Source organism: Paramisgurnus dabryanus, chromosome 10 (genome assembly GCF_030506205.2).
Source record: "Paramisgurnus dabryanus chromosome 10, PD_genome_1.1, whole genome shotgun sequence".
Taxonomy (NCBI): Eukaryota; Metazoa; Chordata; class Actinopteri; order Cypriniformes; family Cobitidae; genus Paramisgurnus; species Paramisgurnus dabryanus.
The window spans coordinates 6,013,834-6,035,683 of record NC_133346.1 but is presented as its reverse complement, the minus strand read 5'-3'; the positions used below and the strand labels follow the sequence as shown (position 1 = coordinate 6,035,683).

Below are 21,850 nucleotides of genomic sequence, written 5' to 3'. Positions count from 1 at the left end.
CGACTCAAAACATACACAGAGTGCAAAATTAATAAATCATTTTTTGCTTCCGTTTTTTATTTTTTATTTATTGGGTAAGTGTGCAATCTAGTGTATAATCGTGGTATTATAGATAACCATAAAACTTATCAGGAACACGTTTTTCATGGAAAAGTTTTCTCTTAATTGATGAGATAACTCAATGGCGGCGAAAGGGTTAAGAACTTGGGATATAAAATATTGTCATTCTTAAAAGGAGTCATAGAATGAGACCTAGCAGGGTATATATTTTGACTATGCCAATATATAGGCCCAGAAACACAATACTTTCACATGTGTCAAAAACTGTTCAAAATGGCTACCAGAGGCCTTTTATAGAGTTAAGCTCCTCCCACTTCTGGAACATATCATGTGGTAATTTATAAAGCATCATATAACTACACAAATACACAAAATAAACAGTATTAACGTGTAGCTAATGCGCCAGACTATTGATCTAAAAGTAAATTGCAAACATTGCAAACAGAAAACCATGGGAAATTCTAGTTTTCAAAATCCCCCCCTGTGATGTCACTAAACATGGTAGTGCCCTTCCTACTGGGCAAATGTAAAATGGCAGCTTTAGCTGCACATGGGTTTGGCCATTGAGAAGTCACACACAATGTAAGTACAACAGCGTTCTAAATGTATATGTGCAGTTAGTGATGGGAGAAACGAAGCTTTTCGAAGCTTCGAATCAATTGAACCAATTGCTTCGAAAATTGATTCAGTTTTTCGAAGCAGTTCGAAACCCACACACGCTGGCGACCCCTGCTGGTCAAAATAGTGTATAAGCAGATGTGTCCAAACATTTTACACTTTTCTTTACAAAATAATAGCAAGATTTTTATTAAAATATGTTTAAAAAAATTATTTAACTTAATTAAGACATAGTTAAAAGTGTATTATGTGTTTTTTGTTTTATTTATGGAAAACAAATGAATAAAACTAACTACCCTTTTAATTATGCACATTTTTGTCATTAAATCTGTCTATAAACAAAAAGTAGACAACATGGCAGTGTTATTAGTCAGAAGGATGAATGTTTTATGAACTTTCATAATAAAACTGACCCCAGTTCACCTAAACTTATTAGACACTGGTCATGTGATCAACTCCCCCTAGTGGTGAACCATCGGATTTTCGAAACGTTTCGAAACAGTTATGACGTAATGAAGCCTCGTTTGCTAAAATCACGTGACTTGGGCCAGTTTGAAACAAGCTCCGAACCACTGATTCGAAACAAAAGATTCGTAAATGTTTCGAAGCCTCATGAAGCAGTGCTTCGAAAACGACCATCACTATGTGCAGTTGTTACATGGGGAATAAACTGTTGTTTGTAAAAGAGTTTGGTGAGTTTTCTTTGTGTTTTGCATCCTATAACAAATCATCAAAACAAAGCAAAGAGCTAGTGATGGGAGAAACGAAGCTTTTCGAAGCTTCGAATCAATTGAACCATTTGCTTTGAAAATTGATTCAGTTTCTCGAAGCAGTTCGAAACACCACACACGCTGGCGACCTCTGCTGGTCAAAATAGTGTAAAAGCAGATATGTCCAAACATTTTACGCTTTTTTTACAAATAAATAGCAAGATTTTTATTAAAATGTTAAAAAGTTATTTAACTTAATTAAGACATAGTTAAAAGTGTATTATGTGCGTTACGCGTCGTGTCAAAATACGTGCCTGTTGCAGACGCTTGCCACACTCGCTTAATCTCATGTTTAATCAGAGTTTAGTGTGAAGTTAGTCTCTTGCAAGTATTTGGTTTTGAGCCCATTCACAGTCAGCAAAACTGTTTTTTGCTTCCCTTTAAATCTGAATGATAAGATTGGATTTTGGGGAAGAGGAAAAAATAACCATGGTGTGATTATAGTAAAAGGGGAAAATCATGTTTTTTTGGCAGATTGATTACCATTGTGTTTGTTTTACCATAATTTGTATTACACAGTACACCCAATTTAACCTGCTATAGCTAATGGGACCCTATTATTGTATGTGGTGATGTTTCACTACTAATACAACCAACAAACAAAAACTATGTTTAAGTTCAACCATAGTACATTTTTGTAACTGTAATCGTGTAATGTTGTGGTTGTTTATATCCTTAATGCCATTCCTACACGGCACAGTAGCCTATGTGTTTACCTCAGGTATAAATGGTTGCACGTTATTGTAAGTTTTCCTGCTGAAAACGTTTCGTGGTCGGTACTTGAAGTTGACAAGTTGTCCCTGTTGAAACGTTAAAGATCAATCATTGTGTCTGTGCCAATTTGTATCGCATTCGGGACGCTCATTCTGTGGCTTTATAATGAGGCGCGTGGCGCGTCTCAAACGCAGAAATAGGGGTTGATGCACTCCCATCCACCTGCGTGGACTAAACACGCGCTCGTGTTACGCACACAGCTATATTTAAAGAACTTAATTTTTTTTACTTATCTTTTATCTTCTATCATACATGGGTTTTGTTCTGTCTAAAATGGGCTATTTGGTTTTCCCCTCAATTTTCACAATTTCTCACCCCCTTCAGTTGTAGTATCGTCCATAGAAAGGGAACTGAGTGTGTGTGAGGGAATGAACGGCGAGACACACCACACACGTTATAAATCCAGAGACGACAGTCTATTAAACCGCATTAATTTTTATTTTTTGGATCGCATGAATGTAGAAAAGGTAGGATTTTGTTTTATACCCTTTTCTGTTTCTGTTTTGTGCACTGTCGCAACTTTTAAACGGCTACCATCGCGTATGGATGTCATTCAATATAACGTTACTTTTAACAGTATTTAAAATGAGCACTTTCTCTTTTTTTAACGTGTTGTGTATATACAAAATAAATAAAGATGTTGTTATGTATTTAGATATGTTGCAGATTGTACAATTCGTACTGTTTTGACATTGACTTTCAATGAAGCATCAAATGCGACGCAAGAACCCTCACAATTCAGCATGCTTTTATTATATTATTTAAAGTGTAGTAAAAGTTGCTGGACTGAAACTGCGGTTATTTCTCTTAGGAGCTGACATATAGGCTAAACATACGTTAAATATCTGCAAATGTAAACTATGCATTTTCAATGTACTGTACTGTATATAGTTCTTGGAAAAAATAACTCTGGTTTAGAATCACTTTCTTACAGGAAGTTACAGTTCAGAGTACAGTGTAGGCACTGTGCTACTGTGATGCATGTTTGTGTGAGCTGCTGCATGTGGAGAAGCCTGATGGTTTGTTTTGCAAATAATACAGATTTCATTTAAAGCGTGCATAATTTGTGCATTCAGTTTTTATTGCAAAAGACAAGTCTGCCATAAAAACAACAGCAGTATAATCTTCAGTGTTTGGCAGGATTGATGTGCCGTGCAGGCAGATGGCCAATCTTGTGAGCGTGTGTCTGCTCTCAGTGGGCTGCGGCTTCCTCCTGTAAAATGTTTGCATGTTTATGCCTGACTTTTCACAAGTGCACCACTACATAAAGGCCGTGCTAACATTGGCATGCATGTCTGGCTCTAAAGTATTTTAAGGAGTTTGCCTGATTCATGTTCACAGCACTGTGACCCTAATGAAATGTGTAATGGTGCCTGATGGTGTAATTAAAAGATGTGTAGCAGTCGTAACCCAAGGTCAGATTACAGTCTGTGAAATCCAGGCTCAAGGCTCATAATCTAATGATGGGATTAGGAGATCAGCATTGAATTTCAGCCATTGATTTAAATAATCAATAATATCTAAAGCAAGTAGTACAGTACAATTTTACAGTAAAACTTCGGAGCAGAGCAGGAAAAATATATGCAAGTTTTCTTTAAAATCCTTTTGTGCACGTACTGTAGGATTTGTTCCCTTGGCACACCCGTTGACCTTCCTTTGACCTCTAGGGTTTTGTTCTGGAATGACCTATTAGATCAAACATGGCCGCGCAGACCCATCTCACAGGAAGGGCTGAACTTGGCTCAACCCAGCTGTGGACTCGCTAAACCTTCTGCTATATCTGATCAATACCTATAAGCGCTTCTGGACTCATGTGAGACTGAGCAAAAGCAAAACCATGGCGGAGACCCTGCAGCTGCCCGCGCTACAGATCCAGGGGCCGGAGGATGGGGAATGTGAGCGGAATCCGGCACTGTCGAGCTCTTGCAGTCCTTCTCTACGCCGCAAGCGCTTTAAAATGCGACGGATGAAAAATGTCATGAGTGAGAAGGAACAGCTGGAGAAGGATCAGCTTCAGCGGACTGGCTCCAAGGAGTACCTCCAGCTTCCGTCCATCGAGATCACACCATCCGGTGAGGAGGATGCGCCGTGGTCCAGCTGTTCCACCCCCACCGCCTCACCCCAACGCAGACGCTTCCTTCTGCGCAAGTGGCTGCGCGGAGGTGACAAAAAAGACAATGGCAGTGAAAGCAGGTCTGTATGAGCACGTCTACCTCGGACCCTCACCCATCCTCTTCCAGAATTTACCCTTCATCATTCCATCACTGCCTCATCTCTGCATAACAATCTCATCCATTCTCCATTTTCACTGTCTGTCATGATTCATGCACTTCACTTCATTAAAGTTCGGAGTGTGAGCCTGATGTGGTACATGAGGCGTTGGGGATGCCTTTGTGTGGGTGTTCGGTTTACTCTGGGAGGACTGAAGCTGTGACATTTATTGGTTGGAGGGAAGAACAAGTGGGTACCTACTGCTGCCAGAAATATTGACAGAAGTTCATCTACAGACTTCTTAAATATTCATTACTTTATCTGCCTATTTGATTTTAATAAAAATATAGCTTAGTTGGGGACCTAATCATTTTTGTGCGAGACTTCCGTTTCAATAGCCGGCTGGTAGAAAACAGTGTCATGGGAGCACGCACAAAACATGATTAAAACAGTTACTGTAAATATTTACTACACCTGCCATGTAAAACCCAGTGGGAGGATGAAATTAAGAAGTGTCCTAATATATCATATAAAGATATATTCAATCATTTGGTGTTGTTGCTTGGGGGTTGATCGGTCTTCGATGCACAACTATAAAAGTACATGTACAGTGAGAAATTCAGTCGGGTGTTTGTACATTTTGTTTAAAATGCTACAACTGTCCTCCTAAAGTTTTTTTTAAACCGCAATTTTTAATTGACTTAAGTTTTTATGGCGACACATCAAGTTTATCACGTTAACCTGGCGTTTCCTCCTGCAGTCAGCAGCAGTTTTATTTAACACATTATGAGTTATTTGAACAAACCATAATGAACATTAAACAATTATATTTATTCAGTATTGTTTTTTTCATGAAAAATATTATTACATCGATTCTTATGCACTAGAGGGAGCTTAAGAAATTATTTGCTTTTTCATTAAAACAAAACAAAAGTATATGCAACATCTAGGGTTAGATTCGGGGTTTGCGTTAGGATGTAATTTTATGTATTGGTTTCTACATGTTTTTCGTCCGCTTTTAAAACTATTCTCGGCTGGAGTTGGGGTTAGAGTTGGGGATTGGGTTAGGAAGTCGCAGAAAGTGATTCGAACCCAAACCTCAAGCAACAATGGTCAAAAAATAGAAAACAACGATGAGAAAACAAAAGATAAAATTACACGATAAAGAAAATCGTGCCACAGACACAAACAGCCATTGATAGAAATTCGTGCTGGGAAAAACGAAAAAGACATTCGTCTCCAGAGACACCAAAAACAGCGGAAATTTGTGTCATCAAACACGAATAAATTAATCAAAATTTTCATTTTGATTATTACGTTTTGATTTCGTTTTGACTTGCCGTGAGACTGATTGTGTACTGGGAATTTTTATGAAAGGTTTTACTGGATGGATGTGTGTGAATACAGATCATGTATTCTTGTGTGTGTGTGTTATAGTTAAACACAAATGTTTTGTAGAGATTTATTGTGTTTGTACAGATTTCATGGCAACCCCTAACTGCAAAGATTATGTTGGTCTTCCTGGATTTCATAATAAACATTAACAAGACAGTCGTGTCCATCGCAATACGACTACCATTAGCTTAAGTAGCTTACCCGAAGTCTTACACAAAAGACCTTAAAGATGGCGCCGCCCACATTAACGTCAAAAATAAGGTGAATAACCTTAGTTAGCAATATGTGAAATTAGGCTAGAAATACAGAACCAGTCATTTGAAACCGGTTTCACATGCCCATACAGATTTCAAGTGAGTGATCTTCAGCTTTCAATCGTCTTAAGGTTTATACATATGAAATCTTCCTTCCTACATTACATATTTTCAAAAAAAAAAAAAAAAAAATTGAGTTGGACTACATAGTGAAGGAAATATAGCCCAGAACCCATATCAACACCAACTTATACAGAGAGAAAGTATGGTGAGCTGTTATCCAACGTTCGCTATAATAAATTTAACTATAAGCATTTCTCTTCAGCGAGTTTTCATCTGTGGGTGGTCAAGTGGTAAATCCTCTTCAATACTTCAGTGTTCACTGATTTGGGGCTTTGCTGTTTTGCCGTTTGTCTTTGTTTTATCACCTGCTTCCTTTGTGTGCTGCATTTAAGAAATGAGGTGCCAAGGAAACCAATTTTGTGGTTAAATGTGTGTCATGTATTTTCTCAAGGTTGTGACAATAGCACATTGGGGATTTGTAACCGGGGATGCTGTAAAGCTGGTATCATTAATACTGTATCTTAATGCACAATGTGTTTTTTGTATTTCAAGTTGGTAGAGCATTGCTTAGCAGTGCAAAGGTTGCGGGTTTGAGTCCCAGGCTACACACATTTGTAATAAAATAAATTACCTTTGAATGCACTTTAAGTCACTTTGGATAAAAGTAATGTGATGGCATGCCAAATGGGACAATCAGTCCTGCCCTCTAGTGGAGATTATTTAGTATAAAACCTTAAAAGATTCATTTCAAGGTTTGGTTTCATTTTATGAATCAGTGGAACTTAAACTTTATTTAAACAGGGGGAGGGTTTGAGAAACGGGGAGTGTTTAGTTCTGTTTGGTGCATGCTAATGGTTCACAAAATACACACAGATATATAGCATTTTCTATTACTGTAAATGATCATAATAGTTTTCAAAATGATCAAAAAACAAATCCGATGTATGTATTTATATATATATATATATATATGAAAACATGGAACAGCTTTGAAAGAAAAATTCGGTATTCCAGAATTGTTATCATCCCACCTCGTGGTGTTTTGAGTCTCTCGGCTCTTCATCAGACCATCAAACGGTTAAACCAGGTGGCTTTAAACATCACCGCCCATTGTATTTTCTGAACTGCATGTGGTCTACCAACTTTTTCATTTAAAGCTGTGTGTCGAATGTGTGTGTACTGTACTATATGTATCTAAATAACTTGTGTGAGAGGAGATCAGATCTGTGTGTGTAAATCTGTCTGTATCTCATTCTTGAATCAGTCCTCTGTGTATTTCTGATCCAGATCTTATGCTTTGTGTTACAGCAGTCAGCAGAGCAGCCTGCAGAGCAGTCATGAAGAGGAGTCCACCACACGTTATTTAAGTCCGAACGCCCGTGAGGACAGGTACACAGCAGTTGCTTTACTCTCTCTGTGTGTGTGTATTGGTTTGTCACTATGGTTTGTATGTTAATAATACATCTGTACATTTTCTCAATGAGTTTGAGTCAAGGTTAATGCTAATGTGTCCATCTTTAGTGGCATCTTCCTGTACATCTGCCTTGTGTCCACTAGGGGGAGGTTGTTGGTCAAAGCACTGAAAGCCCAGTTAATTGGCCAGGCAGTAATATCATGTAGCCATACTTTCGACTTCTGATTCAGAATTAAATCTGGTCCACATATCAGCTTGTAGAAAGTAGGAATCTTATCTTGTAAAGTGAACAACCATATTTTGTAAAACAGTACTTAGATTGGAGGTAAGCATCACCATTTGTTAACGGGCCATGGGTGGCTCATCTGCCAGATGCTCAGTATGTACAGATGGTTACTGTAGCTTGGTAGTGTGGGTTTCTTGTGGGGGCACTGGTTTTGATTCTCAGGCAACACAGATACTAACAGTGGCGGCTGGTGACTGCTCATCCGAGGGGCGCTTATTCAAAATAAGTGTTCGGAGTGTTGTGTGTTGCTTGCGTTTTTAAAATATGTGTTTGTTGCGTCATGTGAACCATGTGCATCACGTGTTTTGTCAAAGTAAGTGCCTGCTGCACACGCGTTTATGATAAAAGAGACGCTCATGTTCACAAAATACATGCAACACACTCCCTTACCAGTAAACTTTTATCATAAAACCTTTAGACACGTCTGCAGCAGACACTTATTTTAACAAGACACACATATTTTGAAAAAAGGAACCACACATATGACGGGCTACATACATGTTGTGACGAACTTCGCATCGAGCGCCTTCGTAAAAAAAAATCACCGGCTGTCACTGGATACTAATAAAATGTGTAGATGCACCATAAGTCACTTTGGATGAAAACGCCTGCCAAATGCGTTATGTTAAAAGATGTCAGCATGATATTAATGTTAAGCATGTCAGGTTCAAGTTGTAGTTCCCACGAGTGGTTGAAGATTTCCTGTTTTTTTGGTGGTTCATGTTTTGCTTTTAAAGTTGTTCTTCTTTTTCTCCACAAGTTCTACATCCGCTTTTTGGTTTAAGAGTCTGACCACAGATCTCACTTTCGTCTTCTGCTTATAAATAAAAACTCAATTTCATGTCATCTACTGTAAACCATTTTAGATTATCAGATCATTATATGTATCTTCCGCTCTATGTGATTCTGTTGCGTAAATAAATGTGCTGCACAGGTTGAAATCAGCTATGGAGGTTTTTCAGTGAAAAATCTGAAAGCTAAGATTTTTAGCTGTCCTCAATGTTCCTGTTGTCCTCAGCCGGTGTAGAGAAACAGCCAATTAGTTTTTTTCCTGCAGGTATTTATTGGTTGTGTTGTATTAGACCTCTCCATTGGGTTTTTATGCTGGACTGTGCAAAAATCTTAGGCCACCACAACCATACTTGCTTTAGAAGTTTTAATGTCCATCCATATTTGTCCATATTTATTTTTCAATCTATTTTATTAAAATACAAACAGAAAATACAGGAAATATGTACAAAAAATACAAAATTAAATTTTCAGGACTAAATGTCTTCTTTAGGCATCATCTGTGTTTAGTGTAACCTCTCTTGGCACCAAACACATCTTAAAGTAAAAAGACTAATTTCTTTAAAATTAGAAATTGGGATTAAATTTAGGTTTAAGAGATCCTGCAGTTGCCTGCTATTGCTCAAGTGGAAGGGGAGTTTACCCTAAAAACTTGACACATCAGTTTACATTTTTATACAGTTTTTAATACTACATACACATTTCCTGTATTTTCTGGATGTACTGTATTCTATTCTAGAGACTGAGAAACAATTATATATGATCACTATAACATTGCAAAATCAACTAATCTAATTCTGGCATTGTGTCCTAAGACTTTGGCACAGCAATGAATGTTTAAATCAACTATTTGTTTTGTTTTTATGCTTATAGTGCATATGCAGCAATATATTGTATTGTTGACCTTATGTGTGCTAGAAAAGAATAGTAACCAAAAATAGTTGGATAAAAGTTCTGTCTTTATTTATTTAGCCATGTGTGCATTTGTACAGTACACCTGCTAAGGTCAGTTTGGTAAAAGTCTGTATGCACACAATAGTTTTTGTATGCTCAGCAGCCTCATTTCAGCTGATTCCTGAGTTTATTTTTAAATCTGTTGTGACGTAAGAGCAGGTATTGCTTGTTAAAAGTGATGAATGTGCGGACTGCTTGGATGAATCATGGTGTAAAAACACGGCTTTCACGTGCAAACACTCACATAAGCTATAGTAGCAATGTTTTACTCGCAGGACAACTCTATCCGATCTCTCCTATATTATGATCACTTGTATTGTATGTATCGCCTTACTTTATGTCTTTGGATTAAAAAAATATAATTTACTGTAGGGATGCACCGAAAGGAAAATTCTTGGACAAAGCCAAATGAAATGAATAACTTGGCCGAATACCGAACAACCAAATATTTTTCATTTTCCTAATTATTTTGGCAATTTTCTCACCGTTGCACAAGTTACATTGAATTTTTTTTTTTTACTATATTTACTACACATTATTTTAAAATGATTTTTTTACATTACAGCAGTCATTATAGGGCTTTTTACACCTGGTCACTTTTCTGTTTAGATAGCCATAGATATAGACTTGCTAACTCTTTCACCGCCAGCGTTTTTTTTAAAAGTTGCCAGCCAGCGCCAGCGTTTTTCATGATTTTCACCAAAGTTTAATGCCTTCCTGTTCTTCTTTAAATATATAAACATACAATATACCAAATGAAAGAACAGACCCTCTGCGTTAAAACAAAAAAACCCTTTTCATCCTACCTTCAGTGGTTCTTTTAAAATCAGCTTTTGAATATGGGTAGGTTTCTGCAAAAACACCACATTTTGAGCAAAAAGCAGAGCTAATTCCATTTTTGTGACGGACTTTTCATAGAGATCCCATTCAGAGCAATCTTTAAAACAGACACGGACAGGCAGCCGCTTGCCATAGGGCAATACTTCCAGGTTTAAAAAGATGCGGAAGGGCGCCACCTGGTGGATAATAGCAGTATTGTGGAAAGACGGAAAATCTCGTCATTGGCGGGGAAGCGTTTTCTCTTAATTGACGAGATATCTCGTCAATGGCGGGGAAAGAGTTAAAACATTTGACCACAAATGAGTCTTGGCTAAACGGATATTAATCCAATCTTCTATTCCGGCACAAAATGCAAATAACCTATTCATTACTCCAACGTCAAACACAGCAATGTAGAACAGGCAAATCTCGTAGTCATAAACAGGCAAAGGGTCAGGGCAGGCAGCAAAAATCTCGTAAACCGGGTAAAACAGCTCTAGATAAATTCACACAGATAAACAGGAAGATAACCGCTTTGAGATGACAGCCAGTACAAATCAAGACTTCGCACTGACTAAAGGTTTCAAGGGAGTTTACATAGGCAGTTCAATGAGTTTCAGGTGGCAGAGTAATCAGTCCAGGTATGCGGGATTATGGGAAATGGAGTCCGAAACTAACTTTAATATTCAGGGGATGTCTCCTTCTGGTGGTGATCAGGAAGTGGAGCAGGAGTCACATTTATGACAATTAGAAATTCATGCAATTTAAAGGACCAATAGATTATTAGTTGAATCTTGTGGTGAGACCAACACCTCAGTCTACACCTCACCCCATCATTTCGAAATGCATAGAGATGCTACCGTAGCCACCACAGGACAAAACAGTAACTTCCATGTAAGGGGACCCGAGATGTATGTATAAAAGCTGCCCATTCTAACGTAATAAAAACAATACAGTTCATTTTGTAAGGTCTTTATACACCACTGAAAATATAGTTATGTATATTATATTGCATTTCTGTCAAAAGATCCTTTACAATGCACCTTTAAAGAAAATTTTTTAAAGAATCATTTTATAGATCATGTTGACTTTAAAAGCAATATATTTCAAATGTCATTCATAATCATAGTGGTCACAGACTAGCGTGAACAATACCAAAAGTCATTTCTTTCCGAGCGTCTTACCGTGACGTCAAACCCATGATGGTCATATTTGAAATAGAATTAGAAACATTATCAGCTGAGCTTCTCCACCATTGGTTATCATAAACTGTTATGTTAAAACAATTATTTTAAAATCTATTTGTCTTACAAGTTTATAGTAAGTAATGACAGAATCTTTTATTTTAGCTTAAACTATTTCTTTAAAGCCCCTTTGGTATTGTTAGCCCATGATAAACGGAGGGTCATATTAGTCTCTTGTGGTCTGTCTGATGGTCTGTATGCTGCCAAACATACAAGGTGTACTGATGTGCAGCACACACAGAGAAGACGTAGGATCTGGGTCACTGCAGGACACAAGCTGTGGAGAGAGAGAGAGAGAGAGAGAGAGAGAGAGAGAGAGAGAGAGAGAGAGACAGAGAGAGAGAGAAAAGAGTAGAGAGGACTTGGTTCAGTAATAAGGAGTCAGTTTGTACCGTGTGTCGGGCCACAGGAGTTTAGAGCATCATGGTTCAGAGCAGGACATTATCATGCATCACACCTGTCAAACTGAGCTGTCACCTGCGAATGTCCATGCTCAGGAAAAGACTTCACTTCCGCCGTGATAAGTAAGTCATGACAAATCTTTTTTTGTCATTTCCTTTGCTCTTTCCTGCTGTTTTCAGATGGATATTTTGAAATTTGTTGGACAGAACTTTTATTGGTCACTTGATTCAGTCTTTTACTGTCACAGATACTGTTACGCGTGATCGATTTAATTAAGCTTCATCTGTTCACATTGAAGGGTCTTGGATTGAGTAAAACTTATTATTCATTATATTGAAACGTACACAACATGTTTATGCTGTAGTAAAAAGCATTATTAGTGTGTTTACTATTATTAATTGAAAGATATAATGCATGACAGCATGTGTCATGTAGTATTTTATTGTGTTGTATTATTTAAATCTATTGTACAGTGCATTAAATTTACACATTATGTATATTTAAACAAAATCTACTTTATCTCTTAAATGTAGGTTTTAATTCTAGGGCTGGGTATCGATTCAGATGTTCCAGATCGATTCGATTTCGATTAATACGCTGTCGGGTCGATTCGATTTTTTGTTCGATTCCAATTATCGGACCAATTTTTGTACTCGATTCTTGATTCAACTCAATAAATATAGATTTAATACAAATACTTTATTTATTAAAAAAAAACAGTGAACATAAGTTTACAAGTGGGTAATTAATAAAAAGAAATTACGAGCCACCAACCTGTATATTACACTTTTTTATTTTATGTACACTTGGGTACATTAAAACAGAACCCATCTCTAATTTACAAATGCATACAATTATGTTAAATACAATAAAATTTTGATGCAAGATGAAAAATGTATGCTGAAAAAAGTCTAAACAGTCGCATTCCTTGATCAAACAGGATCAGGTCATTTCATAAAAAAATCGATAGCCTTTGAGAATCGATTTTTAATCAACCACGAAAAAAAAGATTAATCGAAAAAAATTTGCCCAGCCCTATTTAATTCAGTACTTTAATTTGTAATGGTTGAGTTTTGAGTAACGGGTATCATTTGGATGAGCTAGGGCAGATAAAATTCTGCTTTTAGGAATCTAAGTGTATTTCATACAGTGAGAAAGAGAGTAGCTTGCATCCAGCCAAGCCTCTTTCACACTGTAATTTCGGTAAATGACCATAAATATAAAAACTAACAGGAAATACAAATGTGCTATTCAGCGACGTTCCATCTTTTACCAGTAAGATACTGGTAAACTCTGTCAAAAAACCGATGTATGGCGAGGCCGGTGTTGTTTTTGTAAATAATTGTGGGTTATGGTTTCAAATCTGTGGTTTGTCTTATTTCTGTGGCAAATGCTGACAGTTGTATAGTTGCTCTTGACCAAACAACATTTTTAGTTTCAGAAGACTTCAAACTGAACTGTTCAGTGATGTTACGTTCCTAAACTAATCATTTCTCTCTCTTCTTGAGGAGCATGTACAATGAGGCTTTTTTCTGCCCCCAATGGCGTTCGAGTATGAGCTGTGGACAGAGAATATTATTGGCTCAAAAGGCTAAACTAGTCACTGTTACTACATATATCTTGGCCAATCTGGTTACTGTAGTAAAACACCTTTGTGCTCTATTTGTGGCTACTGTGGTTTTACTACATAAACTGTATCATGACACTTAGACATGTGCTTTAATTGGGTCCCCAGTGCTTCTATCAACCTAGAAAATGTGAAAAAAATCAACCCAGTAACTTAGTTTTGGTAAACCATTCTCTGCAATTATGTGAGAAAATAGTTAATTAAAATTTGGCTCGCCTTGTGATGTCAGAAGGGGATAATACCTCCCCTTAATCTGCAGTGTCCAACCACGGCACTGCTATTTAGTGCAGATATCAGCTCATTTGCATTTTAAAGGACACACCAAAAAGTGTCAATTTTTAACATGCTATAATAAATTGTCTATATGGTGTTTTTAGCTAAAACTTTATCTATTTACTCTGGGGACACCAAATATTTATTTGGCATCTTTAAAGGGACGCTTCACTCATTTGCATTAAGCTTTGTATAGTTAGAACCCCAGTCATGTTTTTGAATGGTCGTGCATCATTTCCTCAGTTGCCCCTGAGACAGGAGAAATACAGATTTCAGTGTTGCCCTTCCTTCTTTCAATGATGTAAAAATCATCATTTTGCACCATTGAAAGCAGGAAGTCCAGTATCTTTGTTGAGAGGGTGAGACTACAAACACCCTTGTTATAGGTTAAATAGGCACCAAATTCGAAATGTATTTTACATTTCGACTACAAATATGATGCAATTTCAATAAAGATTAATCTTTCTACGAGTGAAATGTCCCCTTTAATACATTACAAATACACAAGAACAGTTTTTCTAGCTTGATCAAATCATGCTCAGCATTTTACACTTTGACTTTTATTGAAGCCTAATGAGTTTTTGTAATTGTCTTATAACACATTAGACGCACAACTATGCCACCTACTGGTGTATTTATGGAAGAAATGGTCACCAAATAAATTGATGAACAAACTGAAAATGAACGATTCACTTAGATGAATCAAAATTCCCACCACAAGAACTGTAGCAGTCGCAACCTGCGTCTAAAACAACAGTAAGGTTTACACATTAGGCTTCACAGAGGGTCTGCTAAGGAAGTGGGCAATTTGGCAAATAAATAGTGAGCTGTTTCAAACAACTCTTGTAAAAAGATGATGATGTTAACTTTAAAGGTGCCGTAGAATGTAAAACTGTATTTACCTAGGCAAAAATGAGTAATAAGAGTTCTGTACATGCTGACATATTGTGAAACTCAAACACTATTTGTTTCCTCCTTCTTATGTAAACCTTGTGCATGCAAAAGACTGGAAAACAGGCCAGTCTCAATATAACACCGACTGTGATGTTATAGTGGAGATCAGGAGATGTTGCCCCGACATTAAATTACACATTAAATTAATATCAATGATGTTACAATGCTAAAAACTAGGGATGCACCGAATCCAGATTTTTTAGGTTCGGCCGAATCCCGAATCCACCGTTTAAGATTCGGCCGAATCCGAAACCGAATACCGAATCCTTCTCGCATCCTTATTCCATTAACACAGTAAAACACATTAATGAATTATACAACGTCCACAGCATGTATTTTTCATTTTATTTAATTTTAACTGTACATTATGCCAGGATGACAAGTTGGAAAACTATTTTGACAATTACCATAAGCCTATGCATAATGAAAGCGATGCGTTGCGACACGCTCGTTTTTCCAATAAACAAGCAGCTCCGCGCTGAAAACAATATTTAACTTTGAGTGAGAAGCTCCGCTCGTCAATGTCAGTTTTCACACGGCCGTCCAATTACAATGGAGGAGGGGCGGGACATTACCACAGCAACCAACCGGCTCACAGCTGAAGCATCACAGCTACCAAGCGCTCGGCTGAAAAACAGCTGGCATTTGGTGTCCTCAAGGCGTTTTCAGCCGTGTTTAAAAGTTTTGGTGTGTCCAGCCCCTAAAGCTCACCGAAAGAAAAAGCTCATCTCCACGTCAGCACCCGATGTGTGTAATCAACGGCCGCGTGACGTCGAGCAGCGTAGCGCAAGCCTAGGATTCGGTTCGGTGGAAAAAAATTCTAGGATTCGGCCGAACCCGAATCCCGTCAAAAAGCCCAGTATTCGGCCGAATCCTGGATTCGGTGCATCCCTACTAAAAACAAAGTTGTAAATGCTGAGTTAGTGCTATATACTCGTTAATGCTATATGCTAGCGTTTGGGCTAAAGTCCCACTATTAACGTCCAGTTACGTTTTGTTGGTCCATACTGAAAAAACACAAACTTACCACTTAGAAACGTCCATTAACAATCTCCAAACAATTGATTGTTCCTTAGATTTCGTATCTTTGTCTGATTCAGGCTCAAACATAAGATCTGTTTATTCACACATAGAGCTACTAAACTGCACTGCTCGGAGAAACAGCCAATCAGAGCAGAGCTTAACATTATTATTCATGACCTTTACAAATAATAGACAATGTTATTTTGAGCAGAAATCTTAGGGTTGTAAATGGACATGTAAAACCGTCTTTGGATAATTTTGGACTTAATAAAGTCACATACCTTCTATGTAGATATCAGAAAACAATTATTATAAACATATAAACATATTATTTCAATGCATTCTTTGGCACCTTTAAGGGGCTCGCACACTGGATGTAAAAACAGCCGAATCACGTTTTTTTTTAGGCACATTATTTTGTAAACGCGTCATCTGTGTAAGAACTTTATGATTGGCCTAAAGCTGGTCCCATTCACACATGATCTGTTAACTGCAATTTGCTGCCAATCTACCAGTAAAGACTGTATGTGTGAAAGAAATCGATGTGTGTTTGTGGTTTAGGGTCTTGAAGCCCAGTTAGAAAAGCATGCAAGCAAGACAAAAAAAAATCTATGGTGTGATCAGCTGGAAGACAGATCATCACAGTTGAATGAAATGATGAGAGAGTAAGTTCTCATGCTCTGTGGTTGACATGAGTTCAGGGTCATTGTGTCCCTGTCATAGTAACTACATCTGTTTCATTTTAAGCAGAAAGCTTTGATGAACACAGATGCTGTGCACGTGCATGCATGTGTCTGTACTGGATGTGTGCCTTTTGTCTGATTAGCAGTCATTTATGGAAGCCGGAAGAACCAATAAAGGAGTCTGCCCTCTCTTTATCTTTTTATCTCTTTTCTATGGTTTTGTGTCCATACAATGTAAGTTAAAGTAATAGTTTAAATTTACAGTCAATATTTTACTCGCACTTAAGCCATCAGGTGTATAGGAACATGCAAATGTATAGGATCAGTTATATGAAATAATATCCTGGCTCTTTTCAGCTTTATTATGGCATTGAATAGTGCCCCCTTTTTAAAGCTCCAAAAGGCTTTCCACATCCATCGATCCAGAATTAATCCATTTGGTTATTAGATGTATTTCAAAGCAAAGCTATAGATTTTTGGAAGGAAAAGTTTTATATTTAATTTATATTTCATTACATTTATATTTTTTAATTATGATCACTGGCTTCAGTAACAGCCGCAAGCACGTTCACAAGTAAGACGAGTTGAAATATAAATGTTTTCCCTGAAAAAACTTGTATGCATAATAATTGTATGGATTGTTTTAGTGATGCATAACGATTAATTGTGATTAATCCATAGCAGAATAAAAGTTTTTGTTTACATCGTATTTTTGTGTGAACTGTTTTAAAACTTTGTATAGATAAATGCACACACATGCATTTATATATTTATGAAATGTTTACATGTGTATATACATTTGTATATTTATGTATAATTTGTGTATATATATATATATATATATATATATATATATATATATATATATATATATATATATATATATATATATATATATATATATATATATATATATATATATATATGTATATATATATATATATATATTTTTTTTTTTCTTTTTCTTAAAATTATACATGCACTTGTGCAAATTTATATATAAATAATTATTATATACAGTTCACACACATGTAAACAAAAACTTTTATTCTGCTATAGATTAATTGCGATTAATCATTATGCATCCCTTTAAAAATGGGGCACCATCCAATGTCATTATAAAGCTGGAAAAAAGTAAGAATTATTATAAAGAATTTTTATTTTTGGATGAACTATCCCTTTAAGTTGACCGTGTACATTTGAGAGGGTTCTTGTTTTGACATGCTCAGCAACATTCAGAGATGCCCTTTTGTTATAGCTTGTTAGGAAATGCTTACGCAGCAAAAGAAAAGTGCTGCTGGTTTGCTATAGCATGCGTACATTATTCACACAGTTGTCCATTTTCTCTCCCAGAAGAAGCAAAAAGTTATATTTAACTTGTAACGTTTCCTAAAAGTTTGTCCACAGTATTGGTATGTGTAGTCAATCTAAAGCTTTATTCTGCAGTTGTATTTAATTTCAGCTGGATCTGTCTTTTTCACATTAGGGGAGTGGCTCAGAAATTTTTTAAGCTGACACTGAACAAACTAATCTGTCAGTGCTGTTCACAAAGGAAGTGGCTGTATGATGTACAAGGACTCTTGTTTGATGTTGTTCCTGTAATCATTCTGGGGGTGCTGCAGATCTCTCATCTCTAACCTCATTGCGTTCTGGATGCCTCGTTTGTTCCTGTGTTTTTATTTAATTGGCCAGATGCCTGTAAAGATGTGCAGGCTCCTCCAGCTCAGATGTGAGACTTGCGGCAGTGTGTCCTGTTACCAGAGCTGATGATTCATCAGAGAACTGCAGACAAATGTTATCTAACACCCCAATCAGATACTTTCCTGCACACTTATTCACGCTCTCTCTGGTCTACTCTTGCTCACGCTCTTATTCTTTCACTATATCTCGCTTACTCTTTTATAGTCATTGAAGTCCACTTCAATGGATATCCCGTGGCACTGGATCGGTTTTACTTGCACAAACAACTCCTAGTGTCTTATAGGGTTTCTTAGGAAGAGTCAGCCATAGTGAAAGTAGGTCATGAACAAATTATTGAGTTTTCCGTTATTTGCGGGATTCCCTTTAAATCGGTGCTGCGTCAAAAACCACAGGGAGATTTGAGTGAGCCATGCCTTCAAAAAGATAAAGAAAATCACACACTATACATTTTTTGTATTATAACTGCATTTCGAAAAGGTTTTCAATGCATGTTTTTCAGTTATTAACTCTTTTACCGCCAGCGTTTTTTAAAAAAGTTGCCAGCCAGAAAATGTTCTTCTTCAAATATATAAACATACAATATACCAAATGAAAGAACAGACTTCTGCACCACGCCCGAGAAAGAAGAGGAGGAGAAGGGGGTTGACCTCACAGTCTGCGCAGCCACCGCAGCAGCCCCTGCCGTCTGCGCAGCCACCGCTGCAGCCCCTACCACGCCCTGGAACCCTGCCTTGCCTCCTTTTGTTCCCCTTTCCCAGCCTGCATCCCCAACCAAGCCTGTTGCCTCCAAGCACCCCACTAAGCCTGCCCGGACTCCTCGTCCCAAGCCCTCTGCTACCCCAGAACCTAAGACTCCTTCCCCACCTAGTCCCACCCAGCCTGGACCACCTCCTTTTGTGAACTCTGTTTTGCCTCCGCCCCCCTCCCTTGTTTGTTGTTTTTATTATGTCACCCCAACCCTCTTGTATTGTATTCTTGTCTGCCATTGATGTTATTTGTCATGTTTTCTTGGTGTCTGTCTATCTGTCAGTCTGTCTTGTCCCGTGTCTAGTGTTCCCCTGGGGAGCGTCTGGAAGCCGCTTCTTTAGGGGGGGATTCTGTCATGTTTCTGCCATCTTGTCCTTTGTTTAATCTAGTCTTGTGGCAGAATCATGACAGACCCATGTTTTGTGTGGGTTCACGTGGTCTCAGTATTGGTTTACTTGACCACGTGTTCCCTGTGTCTTGTCTCTTTTACCCCGCTCCCTTGTCATCCTCATTATTGTTTGATTTATATCACCTGCTCCCCTCTTGATTTGCTCCCCTATTTAATCCTCTTGTATTCATTGTCCTGTGCTTGTGCATTGTTTCCTATACATGTGAGTACTCTGTTAAGCTGTCTAGTGTTATATATTAAGTGTTTTGTCTAGTTTATTGTTTAGTGTATCCAGTTTAGTGTCATAGTTTAGTCCTGTGTCCTGTCTAGTTTAGTGTTCACAAAGTATCCAGTTTATGTTGTTTTGCCCCCTCGTGGGTTTTGTTTTCTGTTTTGTATTATAATAAAACATAACACAGACCCTCTGCTTTCAAACAAACAAAAAAAAACGTTTCATCCTACCTTCAGTAGTTCTTTTGTAATCAGCTTTTTAATATGGGTAGGTTTCTGCAAAAACACCACATTTTGAGCAAAAAGCAGAGATAATTCAATTTTTGTGACGGACTTTTCATAGAGATCCCATTCAGAGCGATCTTTAAAGCAGACACGGACATGCAGCAGCTTGCCATAGGGCAATACTTCCGGGTTTAAAAAGTTGCGGAAGGGCGCCACCAAGTGGATGATAGCAGGATTGCGGAAAGACGGAAAAACTCGTCATTGGCGGGGAAGCGTTTTCTCTTGATTGACGAGATATCTCGTCAATGGCGGGGAAAGAGTTAATCAGAGTGTTTCTCTGTTCTGCATGTTTGTGTTTGAGATGAGATTAGCTACCCTTATTTCACTTCTCTAGTGCACTCACTAACCACTAAAATGTGTTTCATTGTTCGAACCGATCAACTTTTTGCATCGCTAACGGGTGTTCTCACGAAATCCAGAATTAGAAGGTGTCCAGCATCAGATTTTTTTAAAAGCCCTAGAAGCCAATTTTTTGTGCACATATAAGATTAAGGTCTGAACTTACTATAACCATTATTTTAGAGGTCTTAAAAATATTTCCTATAGAATTATTTACATTTTCTAGATTATCATTATCAAAAATTATCATTACCGCAACATGATTTTACATTAAATATATGCATTTACAAACTCATGTTTCGGTAATGAGAACTAAGAAGTTGTCTAGGTACTATGACAAACAAAATTTCAACTTTTATCTGGAGAGAAAAAATAAATCCTGCTTACCTGGTAGCCATCTTGAGTGTCACAGTCAATTATGTCCCTTCCAACTAATTTTTTTGTGTGGAAAATGTTAGTTCCTTGAGGGCTTAAACAATGATTGAGAATTGTTGTGGAGGATGAGAAAATTGTTCTTGGACACCTTTATAGTCCTTATTATGGTCTCTACATTTACCAATGATTACCAGATACCACATGTTCTTTACTGTAAATGTTTATAGTATAACATGCATATATTTCCATGTCAAAGAACCTAAATCCAGTCATGGACACGTTGCGGTAATGAAAAATGTCCCCTTAAATGTGGAAAAACAACAAAATTGGTTTCGTATGATGTCATTTGAAATCATGTGCCAAGTAGTAAATAAAAGAGATGTTATGCTTCTTATTTTGATACTCTTACTTTGCGTTTAGTCGATATTGATTTATAAAAGTATTTTTTTTGTGCTGAGCTGTTTTTGGTCATGTTATATATTTTAATCCCCATGTACACATAGAACGTAACAAACATTTTGCCAATTTCAACAGTTTATACCTAAATAAACTGTTATATGTTAGTATAAAGATGTGCACAGTGTTGGATTCAGATGTTATGGTGGGTCTGTGATGGAGCTGTCCATTCAGCACCACTATGCCTGTCGCATGCTCTAATTGGGCAAAACTTTCACAGGAACCCATCCTTATTACAGGACCTCATGCTGTGTTATGTGTGTGGCTTTTATAATAAAAATAATAGGAGTTTTTCTGTGACAATGTTTTTTAATTATCCCAACATAGTCTCTTGGCAATTTGTATGCATTTTACGATTCATATTAATTAGTACAACCACACTCATGTGTTTTTGTATGATTTGCTTTCGCCTCTCTGCACTGGGGTTAGGGGGTCCGTTTTTATTAAAAATGTTTCCAATAATCGTGCATTTTTGTACGATTTACTTCGTATAAATTAGCCAGCTCGTAAAATGTACGAATTCCTGTGAGATCAGGCAGACAATCCCTTTAACATTCTGCCATCAATGTGGTTAGTCACAGCATGCGGATGTTTTCATGACCTGTGTGTCTATGGGATCAGAACGGCGCTGCTAGCCTGTACATGTGACAAGATATAATTCATAGTGATAGAAACGGCTTTCTAGTTGTTGTCGAATCTTAGTTTGTGTGTGTGG

General features: G+C 37.3%; 1 protein-coding gene across 8 annotated transcripts in view; it reads left to right on the top strand.

The window, feature by feature from the left end:
• The window catches only part of gramd1ba (GRAM domain containing 1Ba), a 69,228-nt gene that overhangs the window by 13,993 nt on the left and 33,385 nt on the right, over positions 1 to 21,850 (top strand). The window contains exons 1-2 of one of the 8 annotated variants that reach the window (XM_065261347.2): positions 2,594 to 2,689; positions 7,454 to 7,534. Coding sequence is in view for 7 of the 8 variants with exons in the window: in XM_065261292.2 (XP_065117364.2) it covers positions 4,060 to 4,415; positions 7,454 to 7,534 (437 nt within the window). In the remaining variant the exon portion in view is untranslated. Of the gene's footprint in view, positions 1 to 2,593; positions 2,690 to 3,998; positions 4,416 to 7,453; positions 7,535 to 21,850 lie in introns of those variants that run through there. The other 7 variants (XM_065261292.2, XM_065261297.2, XM_065261306.2 and 4 more) reach the window with 7 other exon arrangements.